This window comes from Patiria miniata, unplaced genomic scaffold, assembly GCF_015706575.1.
Source record: "Patiria miniata isolate m_02_andy unplaced genomic scaffold, ASM1570657v1 HiC_scaffold_19, whole genome shotgun sequence".
In the NCBI taxonomy this organism is placed as follows: domain Eukaryota; kingdom Metazoa; phylum Echinodermata; class Asteroidea; order Valvatida; family Asterinidae; genus Patiria; species Patiria miniata.
Genome location: NW_024037057.1, coordinates 12324163 through 12351387, shown reverse-complemented (window position 1 = coordinate 12351387; position 27225 = coordinate 12324163). Strand labels below are relative to the sequence as shown.

The window sequence follows — 27225 nt, the reverse complement described above, 5'->3', positions numbered from 1 at the left end:
ACAAAAACAAGCGCTAATGTAATGCACATGCAAGCACCAGACTAGTCCTCATTTGCATACGTGTTCAAAAATCTTGCACATGCAAAATGATCCAATACCAGGGTGAGAGAGCAGGTAGTGGTGGGCGCGTACTTTATTTTCCAACGGCGTTTCCATAACGGCGCTATATAAATACAGTTATTATTATTATTATTATTATTACTGCTCGACACCCTGGGGACGAGGTTGCCCTTAGCTTCAGCAGAAAAATAGCCAGGCGCCAGTGTGTTAAAAAGATGCAGAAATGTACGATAAAAATGTGCGACATCCGCAGATATCTGCGCAGAAATGTGCGATAAAATGAGCAACATCGCAGAAATCTGCGCAGATTTCTGCGATAGAATGTGCGACATCGCAGAAATCTGCGATAAAATCTGCGACATCGCAGAAATCTGCGCAGAAATCTGCGCAGAAATGTGCGATAAAATGTGCGACATCGCAGAAATCTGCGCAGAAATGTGCGATAAAATGTGCGACATCGCAGAAATCTGCGCAGAAATGTGCGATAAAATGTGCAACAAAATGTGCGACATCGCAGAAATCTGCGCAGATTTCTGCGATAAAATGTGCGACATCGCAGAAATCTGAGCAGATTTCTGCGATAAAATGTGCGACATCGCAGAAATGTGCGCAGATTTCTGCGATAAAAAGTGCGACGTCGCAGATTTCTGCGCAGAAATCTTGATGTCTGATGTCCCTTCAGGGCCACCATAGTTAAATGCCGTATGTTGCTTGAGTGCACTGGCGATCACCAGTCACATAGCCAGAACTGCGTGGACGCTCAACATGGCAATTTGGGTAATGCTGGCGGTCGTGCTTATCGCGGATTTGGTCGATTTTGCTCAAGCAGCTTGTTTGCCGTGCAATTTTCAATGGACGGAGAACAATGGCACGTGCTACAGGTATTTCACTAATTCCCTGTCGTACACTGAAGCAAAGGCATTCTGTCAGCGTCTCAACTATCATGGTCGAAGTGGCTCCCTCGCAACGGTAACAAGCCCTGATGACATCTTATTCATTTCGAAGTTCGCTGATGACATGTTCAAGTACGCGACTGGATTTGATGTACCGTCATTCATTTGGCTAGATACACATGCCCTAAACACCACGGGTAAGTCTGTATACCATTATGAATCTTGTCATGGCATTTTAAAATCAAATTTCATACAATTAAGTAAATTTATAAAAATATCAAAAAGCAACGGTAAAGAGAAGACCGGTAAAAATTAATGATGAAAACGTTTCATATTTAAAATGCGATGGATATTTTTTTTCACCCTCAAATCCTTTTGTGCTAATATTACTTAAATGAACATGTGACCTTAAAAGACTTACCATCATGACTCCTGAAAACACATGCAAACTACATGAACACGAAACGTCATCCTTCTTGAAATTTCTTATACATTTTTATTGAACTTTTTTTATTGCAAAGGGCGCATGACATCATCTTACATGGAAACATTATTTTGTCCAACTTTCCACTCCCCTGAAATGTATGAAAAATATTTCTTGTTGGTATTTTTTTAATTAAAAAATGCACGTTTTTCTTACACGTTTACAAATGTCCGTGCTTTCCTGACAAATGAGGGCGCTCTTGCTGTGATGTCATGTCAGGAAGACACTGTTTTATGCAAGGGTTTTCCATTCAAACTGTGAACTCAAAATTTACTAATTGAAAACGTGTGGAGACATTTGCATTTGCTCATTGGCTTAATGTCATGCACTGAAACAACAACGAATAACCAAAGCAAAGACAATTTTACGACTCACAGCAAAAGTGTCCGCGATTCTGGCAAATGGTGGTGCTGTAAGTAGGTGTAACATTGAGGTTTCTGCCTGAAATGTCATCACACTTTTGCGCATGAATATTAATTCGCATTAGCATGAAAACCAAAAGGCACCAAAACGGCCTTAAAAGTGGCAAAATGAATATTGAAAATCAGGTAAAAATGGACACAAAGGTGTATTTTCAATGATTGCATAAAAAATACATTACATGGGCCCTTGAAGTCACCTATTATTTAGGCCAAACCCGACCGACCGGGATTTTTTTCGGCCAAATTGCCGACCTCAAACTTTTTATTGCCATTTTGAAGGTTGATATTGATCATTTTTAATGAACAAATTTCTAGAATTTTAAGTACTTTTAATTCATAGACCATTTACCACACTTGAAACTGACCATGATTGACACAAACATACCTGTGTTAAACGTGCGAAAATCGCGACGATCTCAAACTACATGAAGTACGATTATTTTTGCACAAACGCATCGGGGTGAACTGGTGCGCCTGGCCGACGGACGGCAGGGTTCTCCCCACGTACATACGTGCGTACTGCGAATCGGCCCGACAAAAATGCCGATCACATTTTTCAGCCCCCGATACGCACAATATAATTACTATTCACGCCATTAAAATGCACAATATAATCGCTACATACGCCATTATTTTATCTTGACATGCAAAATCTTGACAAAAATCCTGTTTTTCTGATGCATGTGTGATTAAAATGCACAGGATGACGGGTTCTGTCGACCACCAGCACCCAGCTAGCAGCGCATACAGCATGGTACACTGGTTCCCTTCGCGTGCTAACGGAATCCATAATATAATGAAGGACCGGAACCAGTGACTACTGCCTTTACAAACGTCGTACCACGATGATGTTGTGCCGTCGGCCGAAGTTGGATCGTAAAAATACCAAACAAACATCGGTGGAGAAAGAGAATATCTGCGAAATAATTCACAGAACGTGATCTTTATTTTCTGTGTATGTGTTTTCCATCAAAATAACGAGATTGCAAGGCTCGAACTTGTGGCGTGTAGCGTGTTTCTGCAGTAGAACAAGATTTTCTTCCACGTGGGATGGGCCGTACACAGTGCAGCAATGCACACTGATACTGCACCGTGAGCACAGCGCGATGTACGACCGGCCAGACTGAATGTTGGTGGCGCCAGCGGCCGTGATGTATGTTAAGCATATAGTGGAATCATCCACCTCAACAATATTTTTTTATTAGGTGAGGCAAGTTTTAATCACTTTTGGTGGCCAGTCTTGATAATTTTCGTGGCACAAAATGAAAATAATCCAGGCACAAAATAAACATGATTCCTTGCTCTATGATGCTCCATTTAGCACCCCCAAAAAATTGGCGAAATAATTTTTCCGACCTATTGATGCTATTTTGAAAGGCATGTTATCGGAAGCAAAATGATTTGTTTCTTCACCTTACTTTCTTAATTTAAAACTAACTTGTCAATGTAATTTTGATTTTTTTTTTCATTAACTACAAAAATAGGGGCCTACAAGATCTTCTCTCAAACATTTTTGGGGCCCTGAAAGCGGGCCCCAAACCTCACGCCATGGCTTCGCAGGTTGTTGAATCACAGCAAAACTTCCCCCACAAGTTTGAAAAAATCCTGGGGAGAACCCTGGGACGGTACGAGTTAATTTGGAATGAAATGTATCGATTGAGTATTCTGAATGCTTGAATAATGTTTTTATACAAATATTTTGCGAAGGAACACGCATGAGCCTGCAGAACTGAAATAAAAAAAATTACAAAATACAATTATTTCCCTACCTACCTACCTGGATTGTTTTTCAGACCATTACCGTAGACACAACACTTTTTTTGTTTGGCCTTATCTTTACATCTACCATGGGTACCATGTATTCTATATCTTTAGATGACTGATTGATACCGAATGCATTTTTTTTCACGTTAACATTGTTCATGTCTTTGTTTCGATTTACGGCATTCAATGCAGTATATGCCTAAACGACGCTAATATTTTGTAATTATCACGGCCAAAAACATGTGATTTCTTATCAGAATATCAGGACCTTACTATTTTAGAAGCTATAACAATCATCAACCCAGCATTATTTGTGTAGCGAATGAGTTGGTCTTTACGAAGCACAAAATATTATTTTCCCTAAAAATGCAACTGTCCAATTAAATACTTGGCTTTTGCCCATAGTTGCGGAAAAGCTTTTCGTATTGTTCTGATTTTTAGCATTTTCGCAAATTTGCGAAAAAAAGCCTTTCTTTTTGCTCTGATTTTTTTCTTCTTTGTTCTTTTTGTTCCTTTCTCTACTCTTCACTTTCGGCATTCGTCTTTATTATACGTCTTTCAAAGTTACCACAGGCATATAGTCCCTATAGCAAAGATGTGTCCCGAAGACTGAAGTCATGATGACGTCATGGGTCACGTGACGTCACGTTTAAAATTTCTAGATTTAATCTTTTGAAAAACACTATAAAATCATCCGTGACATACCTGAACTTGACTTTTTCGGGAATTGATACAAGTATGTAGGATCTTTATTTTATCTCTTATAAGCCAAATATCGCGACCCTTCCTTCCAGTCCAAACTGGAAGTGCCTTAAAATTTAAAGTTGGAAAAAGAGGTGAACTTGTTTTCAACGATGTTAGTTTCTGACTAGGTTGTACTTCACCAAAGAAATGCCGGCGACGTCAAAACATGCCGCCCTCTTGCGGCAGGTGGAAAAAAATGTTTAAAATGAATTATTAGTTGATGTGTGTGGCGAAGTTTGCTTAGATAACTTTATAATTGATGTATGTAGTCAGCTTCATGCTAAAAAAATGGAGGGGAGAAAGATTCATGACGTCACCAGACCGGAAGTTAAAATGAAAAGACCTTTAATTTAAACCTAACATAATTGCTGAAATATAAACCGCGAAAGATTTAATCCAGATTTTCGCTTCAAATAGCACAGTTAACATAGCTCTCGAGCTTTCTGGTATTGACGTCATGAGGACGTTAACAAGAATCAGATTACAAGCAACCGAAGATGTCTAGATTGAATCTTTGAAAGTCAATATAAAATCAACTGTGAGAAATCTGATTTGGATATTATTTACAGGAAGTTTTAGAATGATGCAGAGTCTGTAGTTATTGATATATATAATGTGCAAAATCACGTGACCCTTTCTCCCGGTTGAAACCGAAAGTGTCTTGTAATTTGAAATTGGTAAAAGATGTGAACTTGCTTTTACCGTTTTGCGTTCAACTGGAAATGTCAAGTCGCCGTTGGGTCATGTGACGTCATCATGTCATCATGATGTAGTTAGGGGATCATCGGACGTCATGTGTCATCATGAGTCCTGTGACGTCGTCATGATGTCATGGGTCATGTAACGTCATCTTATCTGTGCATTTTCTAAGGACCCATAAAAATGCAAGACCTATTGGTTTGAAACTTGGTATGAACATAGACAGGGGTGTGATGCAGGTTAAAATTGAGGTGATGTCATGATTACGTCTTCACGGGTAATGTAAAGTCTCTTCAAAATGCATACATCTAGAGAACTGCAAGGTTTACCAAGCAGCAAATCAGTCATGAAACTTTGTACTTGTGTTAAATGCATCATTTGCCTGACTGCACATGGACAAAATAAGCATTAACTCACACAAAACTAATTTTGCGAAAATGAGTTCTGCTCCGTTTGTTCGCACTTTTTTTCTGGCGTTCATCTTTGGCACGCATCCTTCAAAATTACCAAAGGCATTACAGTCCCTATATCAAGGATGTGTCCGAAGACCTCACCATCATGGGTCACGCGACGTCTCGTTAAAGATTTCTGGATTTAATCTTTGAAACTCAATATAAAATCTACCTGGACATGACTTTTGCGAGAATTGATAGAATAATCCAGGATCTTCATTTTATCCCCTGAGCTAAATCACTTGACTCTTTTTTCCGGTCCAACCCGGAAATACCTTATAATTTAAAATTGAAAAAAAAAAAAAAAACTTGCTTTCAACGATGTTAGTCTCTGGGGGTCTCTGGCTAGGTTTCACTCCACAAACAAAGTACCGGTGACGTCATAACATAAAAGAGCGCCCTCTTGCGGCAGGTTGAACAATATGTGAAATAAATAATCAGTTGATGTGTTTGGCGAAAGTTGCTGAAATCACTTTGTATTTGATGTATAAAATCAGCTTCATGCTAAGAAAAAGTTGAGGCGGAAAAAGATTGATGACGTCACCAGACCGGAGGTTAAAACAGACCTTTAAACTTTAAACAAATGCTGAAAAATCAATTTTAAATAGCACAGTCAACATAACTCTCAGGCTTACTGGTAATGACGTCACGATGACGTCAACAAGTATCAGATGACAAGCAACCAAAGATTTCTAGATTAAATCTTTCGAAATCAATATTGAGAGCTCTGATTTTGCTTTTTACGGGAATGGATTAAATAATCCAGGGTCTTCATGTTTGATATTACGTGCAACATCACTTGACCCTTCCTTCTGGTTCGAACCGGAAGTGCCTTATCATATGAAATTGGTGAAAGCTGTGAAATTGCTTTCAACGATGTAAGTCTGCGGCAAGGGTGGGTTTTTCAAAAATTTGACTAGTGACGTCATGCATTATTCGAGGGCGCTATGGCGGCAGGTGATCACGGGTCTTGTGACGCAGTCTAAAAGGTGATTTTTTTTAAATATATCTACAGAACCATAAGTCCAAGTGGGTTGAAACGTTGTACACACATAGTCAGGGACGTCTTATTGTTTAAAAAATATGTTCCGTTCATCAAACAGACATAAGACTTCTTGTTTTTTCTGCTTCTTTTTGTTATTTTCCAAATCCCATACACTTTGAACACATTTTTCCGGCCGTCACTTTTGGCATTTCTATTTGTCATACATTCTTCAAAGTAACAATAGGCAAAGTGCAAATTTGTGTCCCGCAGAGTGACGTCATGATGACGTCATCATGTGTCATGAGACGTCAGCTTAAAAGTACATATTTTAAAGTCCTATATCTAGAAAACTTTAAGTCCGATTGGGTTGAAACTCGTTATGTACTCAGACCAGGATGTGTTATAGGTAAAAAAAAAATGAGGTAACGTCGTCATGACGTCATCGTGTGATTTTATATAGATTTTTGAAGGTTTAAAGATTGCCAAATGCCAAATCCGAAATTCTTTTTGTATTAGGTGTGTTATATGTATTAGGTATATGCACAACATTTTGAAAAATGTCTGACGTCACGATGACGTCATCAAAATGCGATTTTTCAAAACACAAATATAGGTAAGTCCGATTGTCTTGAAATCTAGTCGGTAGGTAAACACTGCTTCTAATATGCAAATCCCGAGGCGACGTCTTCATGACGTCATTCGTTATTAGTTGATTTTGTTCCTTTTTTTAAATATTTAAAATTTTATTCCGCTTTCAAAATTTTACACTTTCCTTCATCCGATTGACTTCAAACTTAGTACAAGCCAAGACCACAGTGTACAATATGCATTGACAAGTGTTGTTACAATAACGTCATCGCGGGGCATTTGACGTAATCATGAAAGTATATTTTTTTAAATTTCGTATTGACAAAAACTAACGGTCTGATTGGGTCAAAATTGGGGAGATTTACCAAAGTCATGATAAACATGACTTTTTCAATGAGATTTTTATATCACATTGACCTATTCGGCCTATTCGGCTGCTGTATTGCTTCAGTATAATTCCTTCTGACGATAATGCACACTTTGGAAAGTAAAATCTGAGACATGACGAAGAGTCTTCAACACTGTCAACAACAAATATATGATGACAATTTAACTGAATAGAACATTGTTCCTTTTTAAAATAAAAAAAATGAATAATTGATACTGTTGTACTATGTGAACATAAAAGAGCGTTTGTGAAACATGATCAGAAAAAAAGGTCAAATGTCACTGACGATGTTAAGTGCAGACTCTTGATTTATTGAGTATGGTAAGAGTTGAATGACTTCTGCTCACTTTAACCGTGCCTTTTTGGACAAACGTTATTGTATTATGAACTTCACTCATGAGTAATGAGATTTTTTGATACACATATAAGGGTTGGATGGATCGTTGTAAAACGTGGTGGGAAGTAAGATAATGGTGTTAGTATGTACAATCTGCAGTGACGCTATAATGGCGTGATCGGTTGATTTTTTTTTTAATTGTTCATATTTATTTGTTAAATATGTTCAACAAAGCAAAGGACGAATAGCCCAGTGTTCTGTTCATCGAACAGACATAGACCTCATTTTTTTCCTCTGTGAAGCATGCCCCTGTTAAATTATCGACTTTATCGGTCGATCATGACGATATCGGTCGATCATGCTGCCACCAGTCTAACATCTTTTCTTTCTTATTCACGGCAATGGAAGATTTAAAGGTACTAAGTTAAGTCCGAGATATCCTACAGAATCGACCCATCGCGCAACGCAATCCACTAATCGCGCAGATCGACCGATTGCGGCCAACAGCCCAACCAAAGACTGTTTTAAAGTATGATCTAGCGTGCGCGTATAATGTAGGTTCCATAATTACTTTGAGGAGAAAACCGTAAATGAAGTTTTGCCTGGGACACAATTCTTGCCAAATCTAAGCCCATCCAGTTTTACTCGTGTTTATATTTCAGTTTCTGACTTGGAACCAATTCTGGACCTACCATTGGGCCAAATGAGTAACGTCACTCCGTGCGAGAATAACCAAGTAGTGGATAACGAGGCGTATCAAGTGGTTGGGACTGCTCAAATGGTTCCTGGCCCAGAGCTAGTGGAACAACCATGCGCAGTGCACGCATCACTTGGTTCCTACTTAGATCTCGGAGACTTTGCAGGGAGTTGTGTCTCAGACCCTGGACTGTGTGAGTCTGAAACTGTGACCTGGTCCATTTGGTTGAAAATCGACACGCCGGTATCTGTGAACAAAAATGACTGGTATTACTTGAGCTCTGGGGGACAGACTAGTCAGTCCAGAGGAATAGCTTTCATGTATAAAAAGGACTCTCAGAAATTCTGGATCATAGCAAAGTCCGGACATTTTCTTTTTAATCGTAAATATAACAAAAGTAAGATACCGCTGGACGAGTGGTTCCACCTCGCATTTACGGCGGACTTGTCAGGCACGCGGGGCACAGACTTAAAAGTATTTGTCAATGGGGATATGGTCAATGCGGACGTGATGAAAAACCTAACTGCAACAACTCAATCGGACGGGTGCACTCATCTTTACTTTGGCATGTCAAATACATGTGCTCGCACATACTCTGTTGACACGTACGGTGGCTCTGCAGCATACAGCAATCTGGTTGTGTTTGACGGTCTTCTGAGCTCACAACAGATAGCAAACCTGTACAAGTGTGGATATATAGGTACGTATACCTTTTAATACCTGAAATTGATACATTTGTGGAATTTAATAAAATATTACCGGGAAAAGTATCCGATCTTCAATTTCTGTCGACAAACAAAATCAAGGCTAGCCTTCTTGTGAAAGATGTTGATACATTGTTCTTGTTTGTTATTGTTGCTGTTGGTGCTGATGTTGGGTGGTTGTGTTGTTGCTGTTATTGTTGTTGTTGTTGTTGTTGTTGCTTTTGCTGATACTACTTTTGCTGCTGTAGTTGCTGCTGTAGTCGCTTTTTTTGGTGGTAGTAGTGGGGCTGGGGGTAGTTGTAATCGTTATGGTGCTGTTGGATGTGGCTGCTGCAGTTGCTTTTGTGGTGGTTATTGTTGTTGTGGTTATTGTGGTTTGCTGTGGGTTGGTGTTGTTTGCACTTCATGAGTTTCATATTTTCCTTGTTTTATCTTTGTGTAGATTGGCGCCCTAGGATCATCAACTTCACTATGACCAACTACGGCACCACTGACGGCGAAATCCGTTTTAACTGCACGGCCGACGGTGACGTCATCACCTGGAGTTTACTCCACGAAAACAACCCCAACAACGTGAGTTGGGAGAATTTGGCAACCATAGCGGGAGCCGGCTACACAATTCAAGCAGTGAATGCTTCTAGATGCGTTATTCACTCGACTCTTGTGATTTACCGCAACCACGGCTTGCCGCTTGAGGGCGCTCTGGTGGCCTGCAGTGCCCATTCGTATCATCTACGCGACAAGGCGTCTATGTTCATCTATCAAGGTATTCCACATAATGAGCTTTACGGACAACTTTTTCACTAATTCATTTTCAGTTAGCATCAAGTCGCCTATAAGCATTCTGTTTCTTATATAATTCAGATTGACAAACTGTTAAATGTGGTTAACCCGGTGAAAAAGTTAGCATTTCCTATTGATATGCGTTATGCTCAATTTGTTTTAGGACCGACAGTTCTAAGAAGGTCTGATGATTTCAGACTCACTTTGAAGGGTTGGTTTTAGGGTATTTTATAAAGAAAACAAAATACCTAGGTTAACACGTCGTATTTTGTGTTTTTGTGGGATTATTATTGTTCGCCTTTTTGGATTTTTAAAGATAATGCTTAGCCACTTAAACGTAAAAAAACAATGTTGTTTTCAACAACTTCGTGTTCTTTTTTTTTCAATCGTTTTTCATGGTTTTCCGTGCCTTTTTTATTTGACATTACATCATGAACATTCTTTACTTTCAATTCATATGGATTTTTTTGTGTGTTTGCTCCTGAATCATGTTTACATATTGTTTTGAGCTCTTGTTGTTTTTCGTCACATTTCGTAATTTTAACTGTAATTTTCTTTTTAAAGAAATGTTGTTACATTTGAAAACCGGGCCGAAGAATTTCACGACGCCAAACTTCAAATCTCAAACATTTACAAAGGTCATTGAGCCTCAATCAACAATTATTCTGTGAATACGTAGTCTGGTTCCCAAAAGATTTTGACTATTTCTGATGAATCTTAGGTAAGGTAACCGCTACACTCTATGTCATGGCACGTGACCAAAACGGGAGGAATGCCTCCCGTTTCCGAAAATGTCTGAAGTTTGCCGAATGCGTTTTGTCGACAACCTCGGATACCGCCTGTTTTTTCGGATATAAAATATGTTTTATTCACCTGCCATGCTTAGAAAAAGAGTTGATAATTAATATTCATTACTTGCATTTAGAAAACTTGAAATCCAATACGACTTTCTGCATTAGTATGCACTCGGATCGTACGATGGGCGAGCTGTGCGGCGCTGCGTCATGTAATTTTGAATCTGACGACGGTTACAAAACTCGGCGTCGTATTTATTTCGGCTTCGTCTTCTATTTGGGTCCCTAACTTTGAAGATTCGAGCTAAAAATGAGTCAAATGTTTTCTTTCAGAAATATCAAACTGTATGACATATGAAGCAAGTGTGTTTTTTTATTTGATATGAACATTAAGAGTGGGTTCACGTAAATGTTTCATACAGGTGGTTTAAAAAAAAGGACACCCAGTTTTGACAGCAATTTTCACCTACTTATTAAAATTATTTTAAATATTTTTTCACGTAGACGTAAAGTATAGGCCTTTAACCATGCATGGTGACAAAAGCTTAGTAAAAGTCGGAAAAACTAGTGATACAATACTAATTTGAATACAAGTCACCAAAATCAGTCGTGTCCACGGGTTATTCTATGTAAATCGGACGTTTCGTAGTTCATAAGAATTGAAAAAAACCACCACCAAAATAAATTTTGCCCTCGTAACTTTGATTGAAGCTATCCAATTATTCAAAAAATGCTGCTTGACCGGTAAGAGTAATTAACAGGCCTACAACTCACTCTTATTATTTGAAAAAAGGCGCCAAATTCAAGTATTCTTGATTGTGTATTATTACTTCAACCTGAAGGAAACCCTCAAATTTCACTGTTCATATTTTTGAGGCAAGTGGCCATTTTTGATGCAGTACTGCCTAATTAGGATATAATCCCCCAAGCTTTTCTCCCCAGATATTGAAAGACCAATGTTGGCTCTCATTATATCCTGAAGGAAAATATTCTGAGACTCCTGGCAAGTTGACCTTTTGAGGGACAAAATTAGGGTAACAATTACAATTTTGCAAGTTCTAAGAACATGCTTTAACGCATGTTCTAGAAATAGCATAAGGGTGACATTTACAACATTTATTTTTGTTCTCAATTAAGGGCAAGGATGATATTTTGTAATGATATAGTTGAATTTATGATATGATTTGCATATGCTTATACTGGAGTCATATACTTATTTACTGTAACCTCAATTGGCATGTTGACCAAGTGGGCGTGGTAATTCCTTGATGAATCAATTTTTATCCCATTTCTCATCATGATTTGTATTATGGCTGGGTGATTTTTTAAAATAAGTTTAAAAATACAAGAGTTTTCGAGGCCCCAAAACTGGCTAAAATGCCCAAAACACAAACTAGCTTGTTACCATGGCAACGGGCCACAGAAAAAAAATGAAGTTCTATTTTGGTTACTTGTTCATTAAGTCCTTTCATATTAAAAAAAATGCCTAGGACACTTATATAAAATATTTACGTGGACCCACATTAAAAGCTGTTAATGACAATTATTAAGCCAAACCGGTAACGAAGCCCAGCTTTGCAAAAGGGCCATCATGCGTATTTTCAGCCCACTGGCGGTTACCTGACCTACAATTTAGACGTCAGGGTGTCAGGAAATTGTCAGGTCAGGGAACCAGACTAGTGAATATGCCGTAGGCGTGATTACGTCATACGCCGCAGAGGTCACGCGTTGCCGAGGTCAGGCCTTCCACACAAACCCTGGCCTTACGTATATCGATTGCAAGGTGCCAGTTTTTCTTCAAATTTTCATCCGTTTGGAAGTAAAAATAACGGGCATCTGTCACGTTCTAAGTGATGAATACTGTAACGTGACAGAGGGCGCTTTTGCGTGGAGCGCTGTAGCTAAAATTAGCGCATATACTTTTAGTGCATAGCAGTGGGCTAGGCGCGCACAGCGCTTAGGCTCCGCCTCGCGCGTTCACCATTGGGCAGTGGGGTCACCGCTCGGTGACGTGCAGCACGCGCGCGCAGGCGCATATGGGCCAGCGGCCGGCTCGGTAGGCTATATAAGGCGCGCAGAAAAGCGAAATCGGGGGACCTGATTTCTGGTTCGAAACGCCGGCACTTGCGGGCGTGTGGTAAGGCATTATACCTCCTGTACTTAGGTGGTAGGGCTGTTGGGCGGTATTGTGACGGGTCGGTTACGGTTCCTCGAGCTGGTGCTGGGTTGCTGCGGGATCAATTGTCCCTTCTTGGGGGCGTGGTTTCGTTGTGATCTTGGCTCCGCGAGTAGGGGCTGGTGGTGCGTTCGATCGAGATAACTGACTCCGGCACGGTCTGCCTATACGGACCTGCGTGCGCTAGGCTAATAGGAAACAATAGGTACATTGCTAATACTGCGCGCTGTGGATGTGAGCGGGTAAGTTAAGGGGCCTAATTGTAGTGCGGTTCGAGTCGTCCCTTATAGGGACTTGCGTGATATCTGGCCCTAGACTTGCATTAGTCTCACGCATATTGCGCTTGCGAAGGAACTTGGAACTCCCCCCTCACTGGATTATCGTACACTGCTTTTATCCCGTAGTTCATTGCACCCCCTGTATATAAGTGTTGCATTTCACAGCGCCCTCTGTTGATCTCTTACTGTTCAATTCTTGGATCGGAGTGGGCCTTTTTGTGATTCCAAGAGGAAAGTGAATAAAACAGTGGTTATTATTTCTTGGTAAATGAAACTGGTGTCACAAGGCTGTTCATTGGTTCTCCCTCTCAGTTACGTCGTTAAGGATTAGGCCAATCAGATTAAAGCGCGCTGCCCAGTCACATAAAAACAACTAGCTTTCCGACCGGGACGGCATATTTCCATCCCAACGGACTCGTCTCTAGCCGCTCAGGGACTTTCCGGTACGTGCCGTCCGCGCCACGCCTGTGGAGAGGGCGCCCTCTTTCGAGCACCGCTCCACGCTAAGGGCGTGACGTCACAAATTGGTGTCAGAAGTGGGATGATGTACAATCTGCCGAATACTTGGCTGCAAGTCTTCAGGGAGATGCTGTCCGCATCCTTGGGGAGGGTGCTTACCAAGGAGGTAAGCGGACTTATAAGGAGTTAGTGAAATTGTTGGCTAGGCGGTTCGGGCCTGGTCAGCAGGCTGAGAATTTTCTGGTTGAGTTACGTCATCGCAGACAGAAGCCTAAGGAAACTCTGCAGGAGTTATGTCAGGCAATACACGAGTTGGCTGTTAAGGCATATCCAGAGATCCCTGAGGAGTCAAGGGATCGGTTGGAGAAGAATCACTTTGTTGATGCTGTTTCTGATCAGCAGGTGCGGGAAGGTATCTTTAGAGCAAGACCAAAGAACTTGTCAGAGGCATTACAAGCCGCCCTCGAGACGGAAAACTTTCACAAGGTGGAGGTACAGCGAAGAATTGATGAAAGGCCCCCTAAGTTTGTAAGAGGAACGGACCGAGAAGTGGAGGCAAGAATTCAGTCCATCGAGCGGGCTGTTGACTTGCACACGAAGTGTGTAAACGAAATGACTAAGAATTTGGAGCTTTTGATGGGTAGAGTGTTGTTTCAACCACCAGCGCATGCGCAGATGGTTCCTGCGATGCAAGAAGTTTCAGTTGGCTCTCCTCCTCCACAGAGGCGGCCTAAATCCGAGTTAAAGTGTCATAACTGTGGTGCACTTGGTCACTTCGCTACAGAGTGCAGGCAGCCTAAGCGTAAACGTACCCGCTACCAGGGAAACGAGAACCAGCCGACCGGGGGACCCGCGGAAAGGCTGAACAATGTACAGGGTCCACAGTAACGGAGGGCACGAGGTTGAGAAACGAAGTGCACGTTGTCACAACCCCCGCAATTGGGCCAAGCCATGGTTTGTTCGTAGATGGGTCAATTAGGTCGACTAAGTTTCGTTTGCTTATTGACACCGGGGCAACTGACACATTGATCAGTATGATGGTATACTACCAGCTGCCAAAAGAACAGCGGCCCGAGTTGGAATGTTGCGAGTCTAGAGTCAGGCAGGTGGACGGTACCCCTTTGAAAGTGTATGGTACTGCATGGTTGGACTTAGGAATTGGAAAAACCGTCCACCCGACTCGGGCTGTATTTGCTGATATCAGTATTCCCGCCATGTTGGGAATGGACTGGTTGTTAGCCACTAATGGGACTTTGGATTTCCGAAGGCTAGAGTTGTGTGTTAATGGGGAAAGAATTAAGTGCACAGGTGTTGCTGGTGAGCCATTCGTGGGCCGCGTGGTGATAGCAGAAGCTACGGAGATTCCACCTGGTCATGAAAAGATTGTGGCTGGAACTATTGTCGGTCACTGCGAGGGGCTGAAGGGACCACTGATTGTGGAACCAATTGAGTCAGGCGGGCATCTTGGTGAAAAAGGGCTGATCCTTGCTAAGTCCCTAATTGATGCACCTGTCGAGATTGTGCCCATTCGAGTATTCAACCCCAATAGGGAAAAACGTGTGCTACATGTCGGAACTATGGCTGCAACAGTTTCACCCGTGGAGGTCGAAACTCCGCCCACACAGGGCAGAGAAGAAGGAGTAAGAATAGACTTGCTGCCAAGTCATTTGAGAGATTTGTATGAAAGGAGCAAGATACATTTGAACGCAGAAGACCATGGCAGGTTGAAGAGATGTCTGATAGACTTCCAAGATGTCTTCTCGCAGGGTGATGGTGACATAGGCCTTACTGATATAGTTAAGCACAGTATCGACACTGGTGGTGCTAGACCAGTGAAGCAGAGACCCCGGAAACACCCTGCTTGTAACCAACAAGAGATAAACCGACAGGTGGATGACTTGAAGGGGCGTGGCTTGATAGAGCCATCAGATAGCCCATGGGCGGCTAACGTGGTGTTGGTGAAAAAGAAAGATGGCTCAAAGCGTCTGTGCATCGATTATAGAGGTTTGAATGCAGTAACAATCAAGGACGCGTATCCTGTTCCCAGGATTGATGAGACACTCGACGCGCTAGAGGGCGCTCAGTGGTTCTCAACCCTTGATCTCGCATCCGGGTACTGGCAAGTAGCCCTGGATGAAGATGCTCAGCAGAAGTCAACTTTCGTTATGCGTAACGGGTTGTACCGTTGGAAAGTTATGCCATTCGGGTTGGCGAACGCGCCCGCCACGTTTGAACGTCTTATGGAGAAGGTGTTGGCAGGGTTACAGTGGGAGATCTTATTGGTCTACCTCGATGACGTCATCGTTTTTGGAAAAACGGTGAAAGATGAGTTAGAACGCCTGTGCAAGGTGTTTGAACGATTGAGGAGTGCTGGACTTAAGCTAAAGCCCAGCAAATGCAACCTCTTTCAGAAGTCGGTAACTTACTTGGGTCACATTGTATCGGCAGAGGGCGTTGCCACGGATCCCGCCAAAATCAAATCCGTTGCTGATTGGCCAGTCCCGAAGAACGTTAAAGAGGTGAGGAGTTTCCTTGGCCTCGCTTCGTACTATAGACGATTCATACAAGGCTTTGCAAGCATTGCAAGCCCGTTGCACGCCTTAACTTCGAAATCGAAAGTGTTCTCTTGGGATGAGTCTTGTGAGGAAGCGTTCGTCAGACTTAAGGAGGAGTTAATGACCGCTCCAATCTTAGCATACCCATTGCCAGGCCAGGAGTTCATCCTCGACACGGATGCCAGTTTAGAGGGCATAGGCGCAGTACTGTCTCAGGTTCATGACGGTGCTGAAAAGGTTGTTGCCTATGCAAGCCGGAAGTTGAGTAAAGCCGAAAGAAATTATTGCGTCACCCGGAAGGAGTTGCTTGCAGTGGTTGCCTATCTCAAATACTTCCGCCAGTACTTATATGGTCAGAAAACACTGGTTAGGACAGACCATTCTTCCTTAAGATGGTTGACAAACATGAAAAACCCGGAAGGTCAACTTGCTCGTTGGCTGGAGGTTGTATCAGAATATGACGTCACAATTCAGCACCGCCCTGGTGCCAAGCATGGCAACGCTGATGGTCTATCAAGGCGGCCATGTAAGCAGTGTAGTCATTGTGGTAGTGAAGGTAATGATGACGATGGTGTTGAAGGAGAACAGTCGAATATGCCGAGTAGAAGTAATGAGGCAGCAGTAAGGGTTGCCGCCTTGCAACCGTCGCTAAGCGCCTCAGATCTTAGAGATGGCCAAATGGCAGATGAGTCCATGAAGTGGTTGCTAGTCGCCAAGAGCGAGGGAAAAGAGCGCCCTCCTTGGGCGGACATAGCCAGCTTATCCCCGGCCAGTAAGACGTATTGGGCTTACTGGAATCAGATATCAGTTAGGGACGGTGTACTGTATCAACGTTGGGAATCGGGAGATGGTAGTTCCTTCCGGTGGAGGCTTGTGGCTCCTCAGATCGTCAGACACAAGTTTATAGAAGAATTGCATGGTGGGAAACTTGGCGGCCATCTTGGCCTGAAGAAGACGTTGGCCCGTGTAAAACAAAGATACTTCTGGTCGGGCATGAGTGCCGATGTAAGGACCTGTGTGCGTCAGTGTAACCAGTGTGCGAGGAAGAAGCCGCCCCCTAAGAAACGGAGGGCGCCCTTGCAGCAGTATAATGTTAGGGGAACCATGGACAGGGTAGCCATGGATTTGGTTGGCCCCCTACCGAAGACGGAGGGTGGGAACCTGTGGATCCTTGTAGTAGGAGAGTACACTACAAGATGGATGGAGGCATATGCGCTTCCGGATGCGAAAGCTGAGACAGTCGCCGCTAAATTTGTTAGCGAGTTTGTGTGTCGATTCGGAGTGCCGAGAGAGGTCCATACGGACCAAGGGACCAATTTCGAATCCGAACTGTTCCGAGAGATGTGTCGGGTCCTCGGCATTAGTAAAACAAGGACTACAGCATACAATCCCAAGTCGGATGGTCTCATAGAAAGGTTCAATAAGACCCTCGTTACCATGGTATCCATGATGATTGACCCACACAAAGGTCAGCGCGATTGGGACGAGTGCCTCCCGTTTGCAACTAGTGCGTACCGATGTACGCCGCAGGAGAGTTTGGGGGAATCCCCGAATATGATGATGCTGGGTCGAGAAGTTGCTTTGCCATTGGACTTGACCGTGGAGAGTCCTGCACCAAGTGATGACGAAGTAGTACAGACGGACTATGCGCAGAATCTTAGGGACCGGATTCAAAAAGCTCACGAGAGGGCGCAAAAATGCTTAGGAAAAAGCATGAGACGCCAAAAAGTGAACTATGACCGGAGGGCAACCAACCCTTGCATCCGGGAGAATGAGTTCGTGTGGCTGTTCAACCCCGCGAAGCGAAGGGACCATTTGCGTAGGCACTACAAGATGGAGCACCCTGCGAAGCTATCCGAGGTCTCAGAGATAGACATGGAACCAGAAAGAAGAGGGCGCCCCACTGCGGTGGCTGGCCCCGAACACCCCCCGAAGGATGTACGGCTAGTCCGAAAATCGTCAGACCCCCAAGCGCCTTTTAAGGTTGTTGTGCCGTTAGACGGCAAGAGTAGTCAGGAGGCCGGTGATGACGAGCTTCCCGCCCTTAAAGGGCTGCCCCCCTGTCTGTCCCCCATTCCTCCTTCTCCTCAACGCACTGTGGAGGAGGGCTCCAGACCGCCGGAAGATGAGACGCCAAAGACGTACGAGGATGACGCCATCAGCCTGTCATCCATGCCCCCGCTGGAGATAGACACCGACGAGGATCTAGAGAAGATAACGGAGGAGCCGGAGGAAGAGACGCACGTGCCAGAGAAGAAGCCGAAATCGCAAGACAAGGCCCTAGCTCCTCCCAAGCCAGCAGCAGATGCCCGACCCAAAGCAGCAACTTCTTCAAGGAAGCAGCCTCCCGAGGAGACGCGGTTTGAGCTTCAGAGCCCGAAAATACCCAAGCTGGCCACCTTTGTGGAGCACACGGAGACCATCATCTACGTTGACAACATAATCATCTCAAGAGAATCTCGTCAACGGACCTTCTACCGGGACGTACTTGTGCAGTGCAGCCACGCACTCCCTGGCCATGGGCACGGATCCGCAACCAGGAAGAAATAGGACATCTCAGGAGATGAACTTTATTTTTGTCTTGAAGATAAAGACTTTTATTTTTCTTAAGTATATTTTGTACCGACCAGGAGAGCTTTATTTTTTGAGACGTATGGGCCAAAACTGGGCCCGAAAAGTCGTTGTATTGCTAAGATAATTGCATTAAGATCTTAGAACCCATTGTTAAGGTAAACAAAATGTTTGAAGTGTTTGTGTATTACTATTGTTGTTCCTAATGTTTCTCTTTCAGGTTTTCAAATTAAAATAGGTTTGTAATAAGATACCTGTCACGTTTTGTATAAAAATGTCGGCTTATCTAAATGAGGGCATTTAGGCCTGTCAGGAGGCTGTGTAACGTGACAGAGGGCGCTTTTGCGTGGAGCGCTGTAGCTAAAATTAGCGCATATACTTTTAGTGCATAGCAGTGGGCTAGGCGCGCACAGCGCTTAGGCTCCGCCTCGCGCGTTCACCATTGGGCAGTGGGGTCACCGCTCGGTGACGTGCAGCACGCGCGCGCAGGCGCATATGGGCCAGCGGCCGGCTCGGTAGGCTATATAAGGCGCGCAGAAAAGCGAAATCGGGGGACCTGATTTCTGGTTCGAAACGCCGGCACTTGCGGGCGTGTGGTAAGGCATTATACCTCCTGTACTTAGGTGGTAGGGCTGTTGGGCGGTATTGTGACGGGTCGGTTACGGTTCCTCGAGCTGGTGCTGGGTTGCTGCGGGATCAATTGTCCCTTCTTGGGGGCGTGGTTTCGTTGTGATCTTGGCTCCGCGAGTAGGGGCTGGTGGTGCGTTCGATCGAGATAACTGACTCCGGCACGGTCTGCCTATACGGACCTGCGTGCGCTAGGCTAATAGGAAACAATAGGTACATTGCTAATACTGCGCGCTGTGGATGTGAGCGGGTAAGTTAAGGGGCCTAATTGTAGTGCGGTTCGAGTCGTCCCTTATAGGGACTTGCGTGATATCTGGCCCTAGACTTGCATTAGTCTCACGCATATTGCGCTTGCGAAGGAACTTGGAACTCCCCCCTCACTGGATTATCGTACACTGCTTTTATCCCGTAGTTCATTGCACCCCCTGTATATAAGTGTTGCATTTCACAGCGCCCTCTGTTGATCTCTTACTGTTCAATTCTTGGATCGGAGTGGGCCTTTTTGTGATTCCAAGAGGAAAGTGAATAAAACAGTGGTTATTATTTCTTGGTAAATGAAACTGGTGTCACAAGGCTGTTCATTGGTTCTCCCTCTCAGTTACGTCGTTAAGGATTAGGCCAATCAGATTAAAGCGCGCTGCCCAGTCACATAAAAACAACTAGCTTTCCGACCGGGACGGTATATTTCCATCCCAACGGACTCGTCTCTAGCCGCTCAGGGACTTTCCGGTACGTGCCGTCCGCGCCACGCCTGTGGAGAGGGCGCCCTCTTTCGAGCACCGCTCCACGCTAAGGGCGTGACGTCACAATACAGTCAGCTACGAAGCACTGTGCCATTTCACAGTCTTATTATGTTCTTAATGTCTGGGATATCTCGACTAGAAAATGTTAACATAAACCGCCCAATTAAAATGGCGGACGAGATATTGTGTGGAACGGTCCCTATTGGAGACGACTCCGCGTGAATTATTCATGTAAATTTGAAAAACCCAGAAACCCAAATGATGTTAAATTTTGACAATTCTATTTTCATGTTTTAAATTATATTTTTATTTGAAGGCAAACAAGTGAATATTGGAACAAGCCACCATGGTTCTATAGGTAAGTGTGATTCCGTGTTTTTACTCTCACATCGATAGAATGATCATCAGTTGTTTTGTAAATTACTAAAGGGATGCCGCGCTTCGCGCGGCATGCGCTAGCAGGATGGAGTCATATACTAATGTTTACTGTAACCTCAGTTGGCATGTTGACCCAAGTGGGCGTGGTAATTCCTTAGTGAATCAATTTTTGTCCCATTTCTCATCATCAATGTTGTGTTTGCGTGATACCAATACGTTTCGGTATGATCTTTTTGATCTTTTTGTGAGAGAAATTGTGTTATTTTTTTGATCGGGTGATTCAATATTATATTTCCTCCTTCCTTCCCCTATAGTGACGTGGGTATGGTCCACATGCAGCGATTTCACTGTCCTTTGAAGTCACGGTTAGCAGTAAAAAATATATATATTGATTTGTTTTGTTTTGCTTAAATGGCAAATTTGGTGGTTTTTTATTACAACATTATCTCTTTGAAAACACACCAAAACGTATTGCACGGCCATTATGGTTCAACAGTCTCAGGTTGTCCCAACGCTCTTTATAATACGGCTCTGGTCTAAATTTGTGCACAGCGCCACCAAGTGTCAGAAACCCCGGTGACAAAATCCTTGGAACATATCCAAGTCAAGTTGCTACTTTACTCAATCGGCTTTCCTCCTTTTCAACTGAACGTTACAGGTCTTTCCTTGCGGGAAGTAGGAAACCATGAAGCCCAGTTCATAACCCAAGATGGCGACTTCTCTGACATGTATTGCGACTCGGCGTATCCCATCACCGCATCAAACATCGGTGAATCTTGCTCAGAGGATCAACAAAATCATCCCTTTATTTGCCAGATGTAAACTCGTTGGATGTAATTTGTCGTTGGACATCAACATGCATCTCAAAAAAAAAAGGCACACAAAATTGTCCAGGTCAAGAAAAATACTGGCCCAAAGTGTCCTAAACTGACTCACTCTCAAATCTTAATTCGCACAGTCGAAGTTAAAACACTGAACTTGCACACATTCCCACAACAGTGCGAGTCAAAAATAAAATGACCGAGTTAGAAAAAAAAATATATAAAAAAAACGTATGGTTCGCTCCATTAAATAAACAGTAACACAGGAATACAGTACAGGCTATTTATTGACTAGTATAACTGTAACCATTTCACGTAATTTGCATACTATAATCATAAGTTATCTCTCTTTTAATATACATGTACCACAAAATGCAGCTGCCCACCACTGACCGTTTACCGATACACATTAATAAATACATGTTATAGTTTAAGTACAATGAACCATTTGGGTTTTCCTACCTTCATCAATGAATGAAAACTCGCAAAGGAAAATCGACAAAATACACAATCAACATTTCAGAGAAAGACTGGATTTGTTCCCCCAAAACAAAAACTTACCGAAACAATTATGTTTCACACTCGGCTAAAATTATTACAATCTCATTTGTATGTGAATTCATGTGTGTAATCTTTAGTTCTCAATCAGCCTAAAACCTTCAAAACATTTACAATAATAATGGACAGCTGTAAAAAAAAATAAGGGAAAAAAAGGTTATTTTAGTAAAACATGCATAACATCTAATAACAAGGGTCGATTTCTGTATATTTTATTCAAATGAGTGGAACAACATGCTCGTTTAGTGCATGCTTTATTGGTGTATCAAATTTAATTGTTTTTTATTTGTTATTAATTCTCACTGGTCAATTCTGTTGGACCCACTCTGATATATTAATGTGTTTTGTGCACAAACCGTCGCAATAGCTGACGTAATAAAGTGACTTAACCCTAAAAGGGCCGGTGACGGAATCCGCCCCTCTCAACTATTTCCGCGTTGCAAAAAACAATTCCTGGCTCGAGCTTTCCTGACGTTTAAGCCTCAGTCGAGTCTCACGCGACTTTTGATACCAAAAACATAAAATTCCGACCATTGGTTACCGCGCAGCGAATTTATTCCCAAACTAAATTCCCCTTATGTAGTGTACACAAAACATAACAACCATTGGTGCATATCAATAGTTAAGTAGCCGATAATTCCAAAACCCTTAAACCCATAGTCATGGGATTTCCTGGGTATGTTCATATGTTAAGTTGTTACACCAAGTTTCAAATTTTTTTTGTCACTAAATGGCAGGAATCCGCCCCCCGGCTGTGAGATGGTCCAAATAACCCAGCTCCTTTATAGTTAAAGCACTTGAAAATGCTTTAAAACGTTTCAGAATCAAAGGAATTGTTAAGTTATATTTTCAACAAATTTCATTTTGCCTTGTAGTTAAAGTCTGGTATTAAATCCGTTTGTAATTTTGTAACAGTTATTGCACCTTATCTATTCTCGAAAATTAAGCAAAATGCTTCTAGATTAGTGTCCTAATTCGGGCGATTCACAATGCAGTGCGCCACCAAGAGTTTGCCACGGAGAGTTAATTTTTTCCAGTGCATTGTGGGAGATGGTCGACAAATTCGCAGCGCGGGACATTTGAAATCGTTAGTTTTTCCGGTCAGTGGTTTCGAAAGCGTATGATTCGAGGATCTGTTTGCCCATTTCTTTTCTTCTTATCAATATGGTGTTTTTGGTATTAAGGCGGCAGAACGCTATGCCTCAATCTTTGACATATAAGCTCAAGTTGTCTACCGACACTCATTCAAATGGGCCATGTTTTGTCGACCGTAAACTTGAAAAATGGACTCTCCGTGGCAAACTCTTGGTGGCGCACTGCATTGTGAATCGCCCGAATTGGATGAAGTTTCACAATTGTTGACACGTACATAACAGCAATAGATGGTGATGTTATACTGAGTATAGTAATGGTTAAACATGTTTGAGCATTTACGTGTGTAATATTCAGGGAATAAATGTGTGCTTGGGAGGTGTTACAAACAATATGTTTCAGACTGACCGGAGTCTGGAATGCTGGCCGAGGGGTAATTATAAGCACTCCAGACTTCATTCAAGATTACCTTTTCGGTCAAGATATCAACACTTTTCGGTCCAAAAGTCAAAACAAGCCGAAAATTAAAAAATGTCCAACGATTTTGTTCAACAATTTTTACTTTCTGTTGTTCGTAACACCTCTCTAGTTTGATAATGGAGTGTCCAGCTCGCGAGTAAGACAACTCCTTTTCTGGAGATAAACAACTCCTTTTCTGGAGATAAGCGCGCGTCGCGCGTACTGCGCGTTGACGCGCAGATGCAGCTTTAGTGAGTGCGTTGTAAATTAAGGACTATAAATTGTAGTATTGCGCATGCCTACCTGAGGATGGTAAACGTTCGACCAATAAAACAGTTAAAGGCACTGGATTTCATAGGAACCTAAATTTCAGGTGACACTGGAAAAGTGATTGAGACCAGCAAGACCGGAATCCGCCTCCCCCTCAACTTTTTCCGCGATACCCTTGCAGTTTTATTTTCGCGACCCGAGCTGTCCTGACTTTTTAGCCTCGAGTCTTGCGCATCTTAGGGTGCATCCCTTTTAAAATTTATATTGTTTTCAATTCCATTTGAAATTTGTTGTGGAAAATGTGTTGAGCACGGATGGGTGAAGGGTCAAGGGAATGGAGCTTAATAATATGAAAATAACTCGTCTCTTCAAGTCTGAGTTATTGGCATAAACATTCGAGATAACATTAACAGTTACAGTAGTTATTTCTCGTTCACAGAATTGGAAGACTTGTAATATCAGATGTAAATTCATCAGGTCTGAAGGACCTCATTTTCTTGGCTTTAAACGGTGGGCTGACATTTAAACCTGCGAAGTAGCAAGCCGTACATGTGAACTTTTGCAAGAGAGTACACTGTAAAAACTAAATTGTTACTCCCAACTATCGAATTGTTAAAACTAAACACTTTCTCATGGTTTGGTCAGTGACGACACTTAAATTGTTAATTCAACGCTTTTGAAAGTGTTAAGAATCCTAGCACTTTGAAGTGCTAGGGCGTTTTGCAACACTTTAAAAAGTATAATTATAAACAAGTGTTGGGATTCAACACTTTGAAACTTACCGAATAGCCTTTTACCAATCCTTTGAAAATGTTAAAACAACTATTCAGTTTCCCTTTTACCAATTTCTAAGTGTTAACAAAGAGTTGATATCCAAATCTTTTACAATATTGAAACGACTACTAATTGTTACCACTAAAAAATGACAAAAATGTATCCTTTAAAAGCACTGACGCAAAAACGATCAATAAAACAAATGGAGAATATCACTGACGGGAAGGTACTTTATTCAGACTTTAAAACAAAAACTGCGAATTGCAAACTGTAAAAAATATACACACTGATGCGTGCTTCAAAACAATTATAATCAGCTGTCAATTAAGACTCGTTCTTTTTTTCTATTGTCAGTTTTGTGTGTGTGCCATATTTGCTAGTTTTACTATCCAACCGATCTGAACAAGTACATTTTTTATGAATTTCAAACTTGAATAAATAACCAATACATTTTTTATTGTGGTGTATTTCCAGAAAGTTCAAACAACAGGTATTTTAAATTTGGATAATTCATCGTCAAAAACCATGTATGGTTTACTGCTTTGATTTGTGACCTGCTTTTGTTTTGCATGGCGGGGGTTACCCTACGCATAGACGACGTAAACTTTATCGGATCACAATTTACCCTTCTTTGGTGGTAACAATAACTGCCTTTGCCCAACCGTCCGTGACTTACAAGGCTATACCATTACCGGTTACTTACTGGGTTCTTAGTCTCACGGGTCCCTTACAATAGCCGCTAATTTAGGTCAATTTTTGTGTGTGTATTCTCATTGGAGCCCCATTGATCCATTCTCGCACAGTAACACATGAAATGCACTCTAGGCATTTCCATAATTACCAAGGACAATTCCCTATCTTGACAAATGTTATCAGATACCTGAAAAGTGAACCAGTCCATACCATACGGGGAGTTCGCATGATTTGCTGGCCTCGGTCTTGCCCCATAGGGTAAGGTAAAATATTATTTGTTCAATACTTTGTGGTCACAGAAGCGTAAGCTGATAAAATAGGAAGTACTGGCAAGTTTTTTTTTTTTTTTTTTTAAGTTTCTCTCTTTGAAATAAAACAAATCCCAGTACTGCTTGATAGTGGCCTCATGCATTGCGTGCAGCTCCATTCGGTGGGTTATGCTAGTGTAATTTTCCTAGGCTTTATGTGTGCGAGTAGAGACAGTGTCAGAATTGTAAACAATAATATTGTTTGTTAATTTAGTGTTTATAGGTCACATAATTCAAGGGCTGAGAAAACTAGCACACAGGTCGAGCGTTCGCGTCTGTATACAAAAGGCACCTTCAGAACGGGGTTCAGACGGAGTGAAAATAGAGCTTTGACTCGGGTCATTTCAGTCCGATTTCCAGAAAGTTTATTTCAATCAGTACATTTACGGGTTACTTTTACGGATTACATTTGCGGGTTACATTTGCGGGTTACATTTGCGGGTTATATTTGCGGGTTACATTTGCGGGTTATATTTGCGGGTTACACTTGTGGGTTGTAGTTACCTATTAACCCAGTTTCTTTAAATAAAATCTATATTTATGTAAGAGGCAATATATGTAAATTGTAGAGGTGATTATACAGCGAATAAAACAAGTAACAGAGTGATTGTCCCGGCACAGAAATAAACTGTCCTTTTGTCCATTATTGTGTCCTTATTATTGCGTGAACCCAAGAGATTCACAATCAACTACAAATCGGTGGAAAATTGCTCCCAAAACGAATCCATGTTTCTCATGCCCTAGATCGCTCTGACGATCTCCGCCACAAATGGTGTCAGAAGTGGGATGCATGATTTGAATTGATTAGGTTGATCTCTTGTGAGTAAAGTTCATGCTGGTTTGGATATTTTCCGTGTGGTAAGTCGTCAGTCTGATTGTAAGTTGTATACGTGATCCGATACACCGTGCCCTCTGGAGACATGCACACAATAGGAAACAAAATATTGTGTACGTCTCCACAGGGCAATTTCTATCGATGAATACGTCTCCACAACGGTTTTCATGAAATAAATACATGGACTTTACTCAAAAACTAGAAATGTTCAAGGTGGGTTGATCCATCGCAAATGGAAGAGTTTTAGAAAAGGGATATTAAGTCCAAATTTCAGCCAAGGAATTTAATTCTGGTTAAAATAACAGCATTTTGAAATTACACTTTCAAACTACAAATGTCTCCACAAGGTTACAAATTTCAGTATGGTAGTTTGGTTGTTGTGTGGAATCCGTGTGGAAGTGAGAAGCTTGCGCAGATCCGCAAGGGACCACACGAGGACACTGTTAAGAATTAACAGTGTAGTCAGCAGGACAGAAGAGAGAACTGCCCTGTGGAGTTTAGAGGAGAAATTACACGAAATATTTTTTACAAAATGTTGCCACCAAAAATATTTATAATGTGTTCAATATGCACAGTAGATTCTATAGTTGTAATATCAAACGAATTATTGCGGTTAGACAATAAGGCAAACAACGTATGTATAAGGCATTCAACAAGTTAACAACATTATATATAAAGAATAACAACCATGGTTACATTTTATTTACACATGTATGGGTTAATTCCAATCAGGCGTTTACCATCCATTTTGATTAAACATAAGCCAAATGCTAAAGGCTCTTGTGAAGCCCGTTACCGCACCTTTCGTAAGATTAGAAGATTCGCACGATGAAG

At 42.1% G+C, this 27225-nt stretch overlaps 1 protein-coding gene across 1 annotated transcript; it reads left to right on the top strand.

Moving 5' to 3' along the window:
• The first annotated feature begins 807 nt into the window (after positions 1-807).
• On the top strand, positions 808-20599 carry LOC119725432. The gene is made up of 4 exons (XM_038196837.1): positions 808-1150; positions 8479-9213; positions 9660-9983; positions 20520-20599. Exons 1-4 carry the CDS (start codon positions 826-828, stop codon positions 20597-20599), a joined length of 1464 nt encoding a protein of 487 aa, XP_038052765.1. The 5' UTR covers positions 808-825.
• The last annotated feature ends 6626 nt before the right edge of the window (positions 20600-27225 follow it).

Bases quoted from the DNA above. Each gene is read 5' to 3' on its own strand.
- LOC119725432 (XM_038196837.1), top strand. From the start codon at position 826: ATGGCAATTTGGGTAATGCTGGCGGTCGTGCTTATCGCGGATTTGGTC. The intron at 9,214-9,659 runs GTACGTATACCT...ATCTTTGTGTAG, and splicing joins GTACAAGTGTGGATATATAG to ATTGGCGCCCTAGGATCATC. The intron at 9,984-20,519 runs GTATTCCACATA...TTTTATTTGAAG, and splicing joins GTCTATGTTCATCTATCAAG to GCAAACAAGTGAATATTGGA.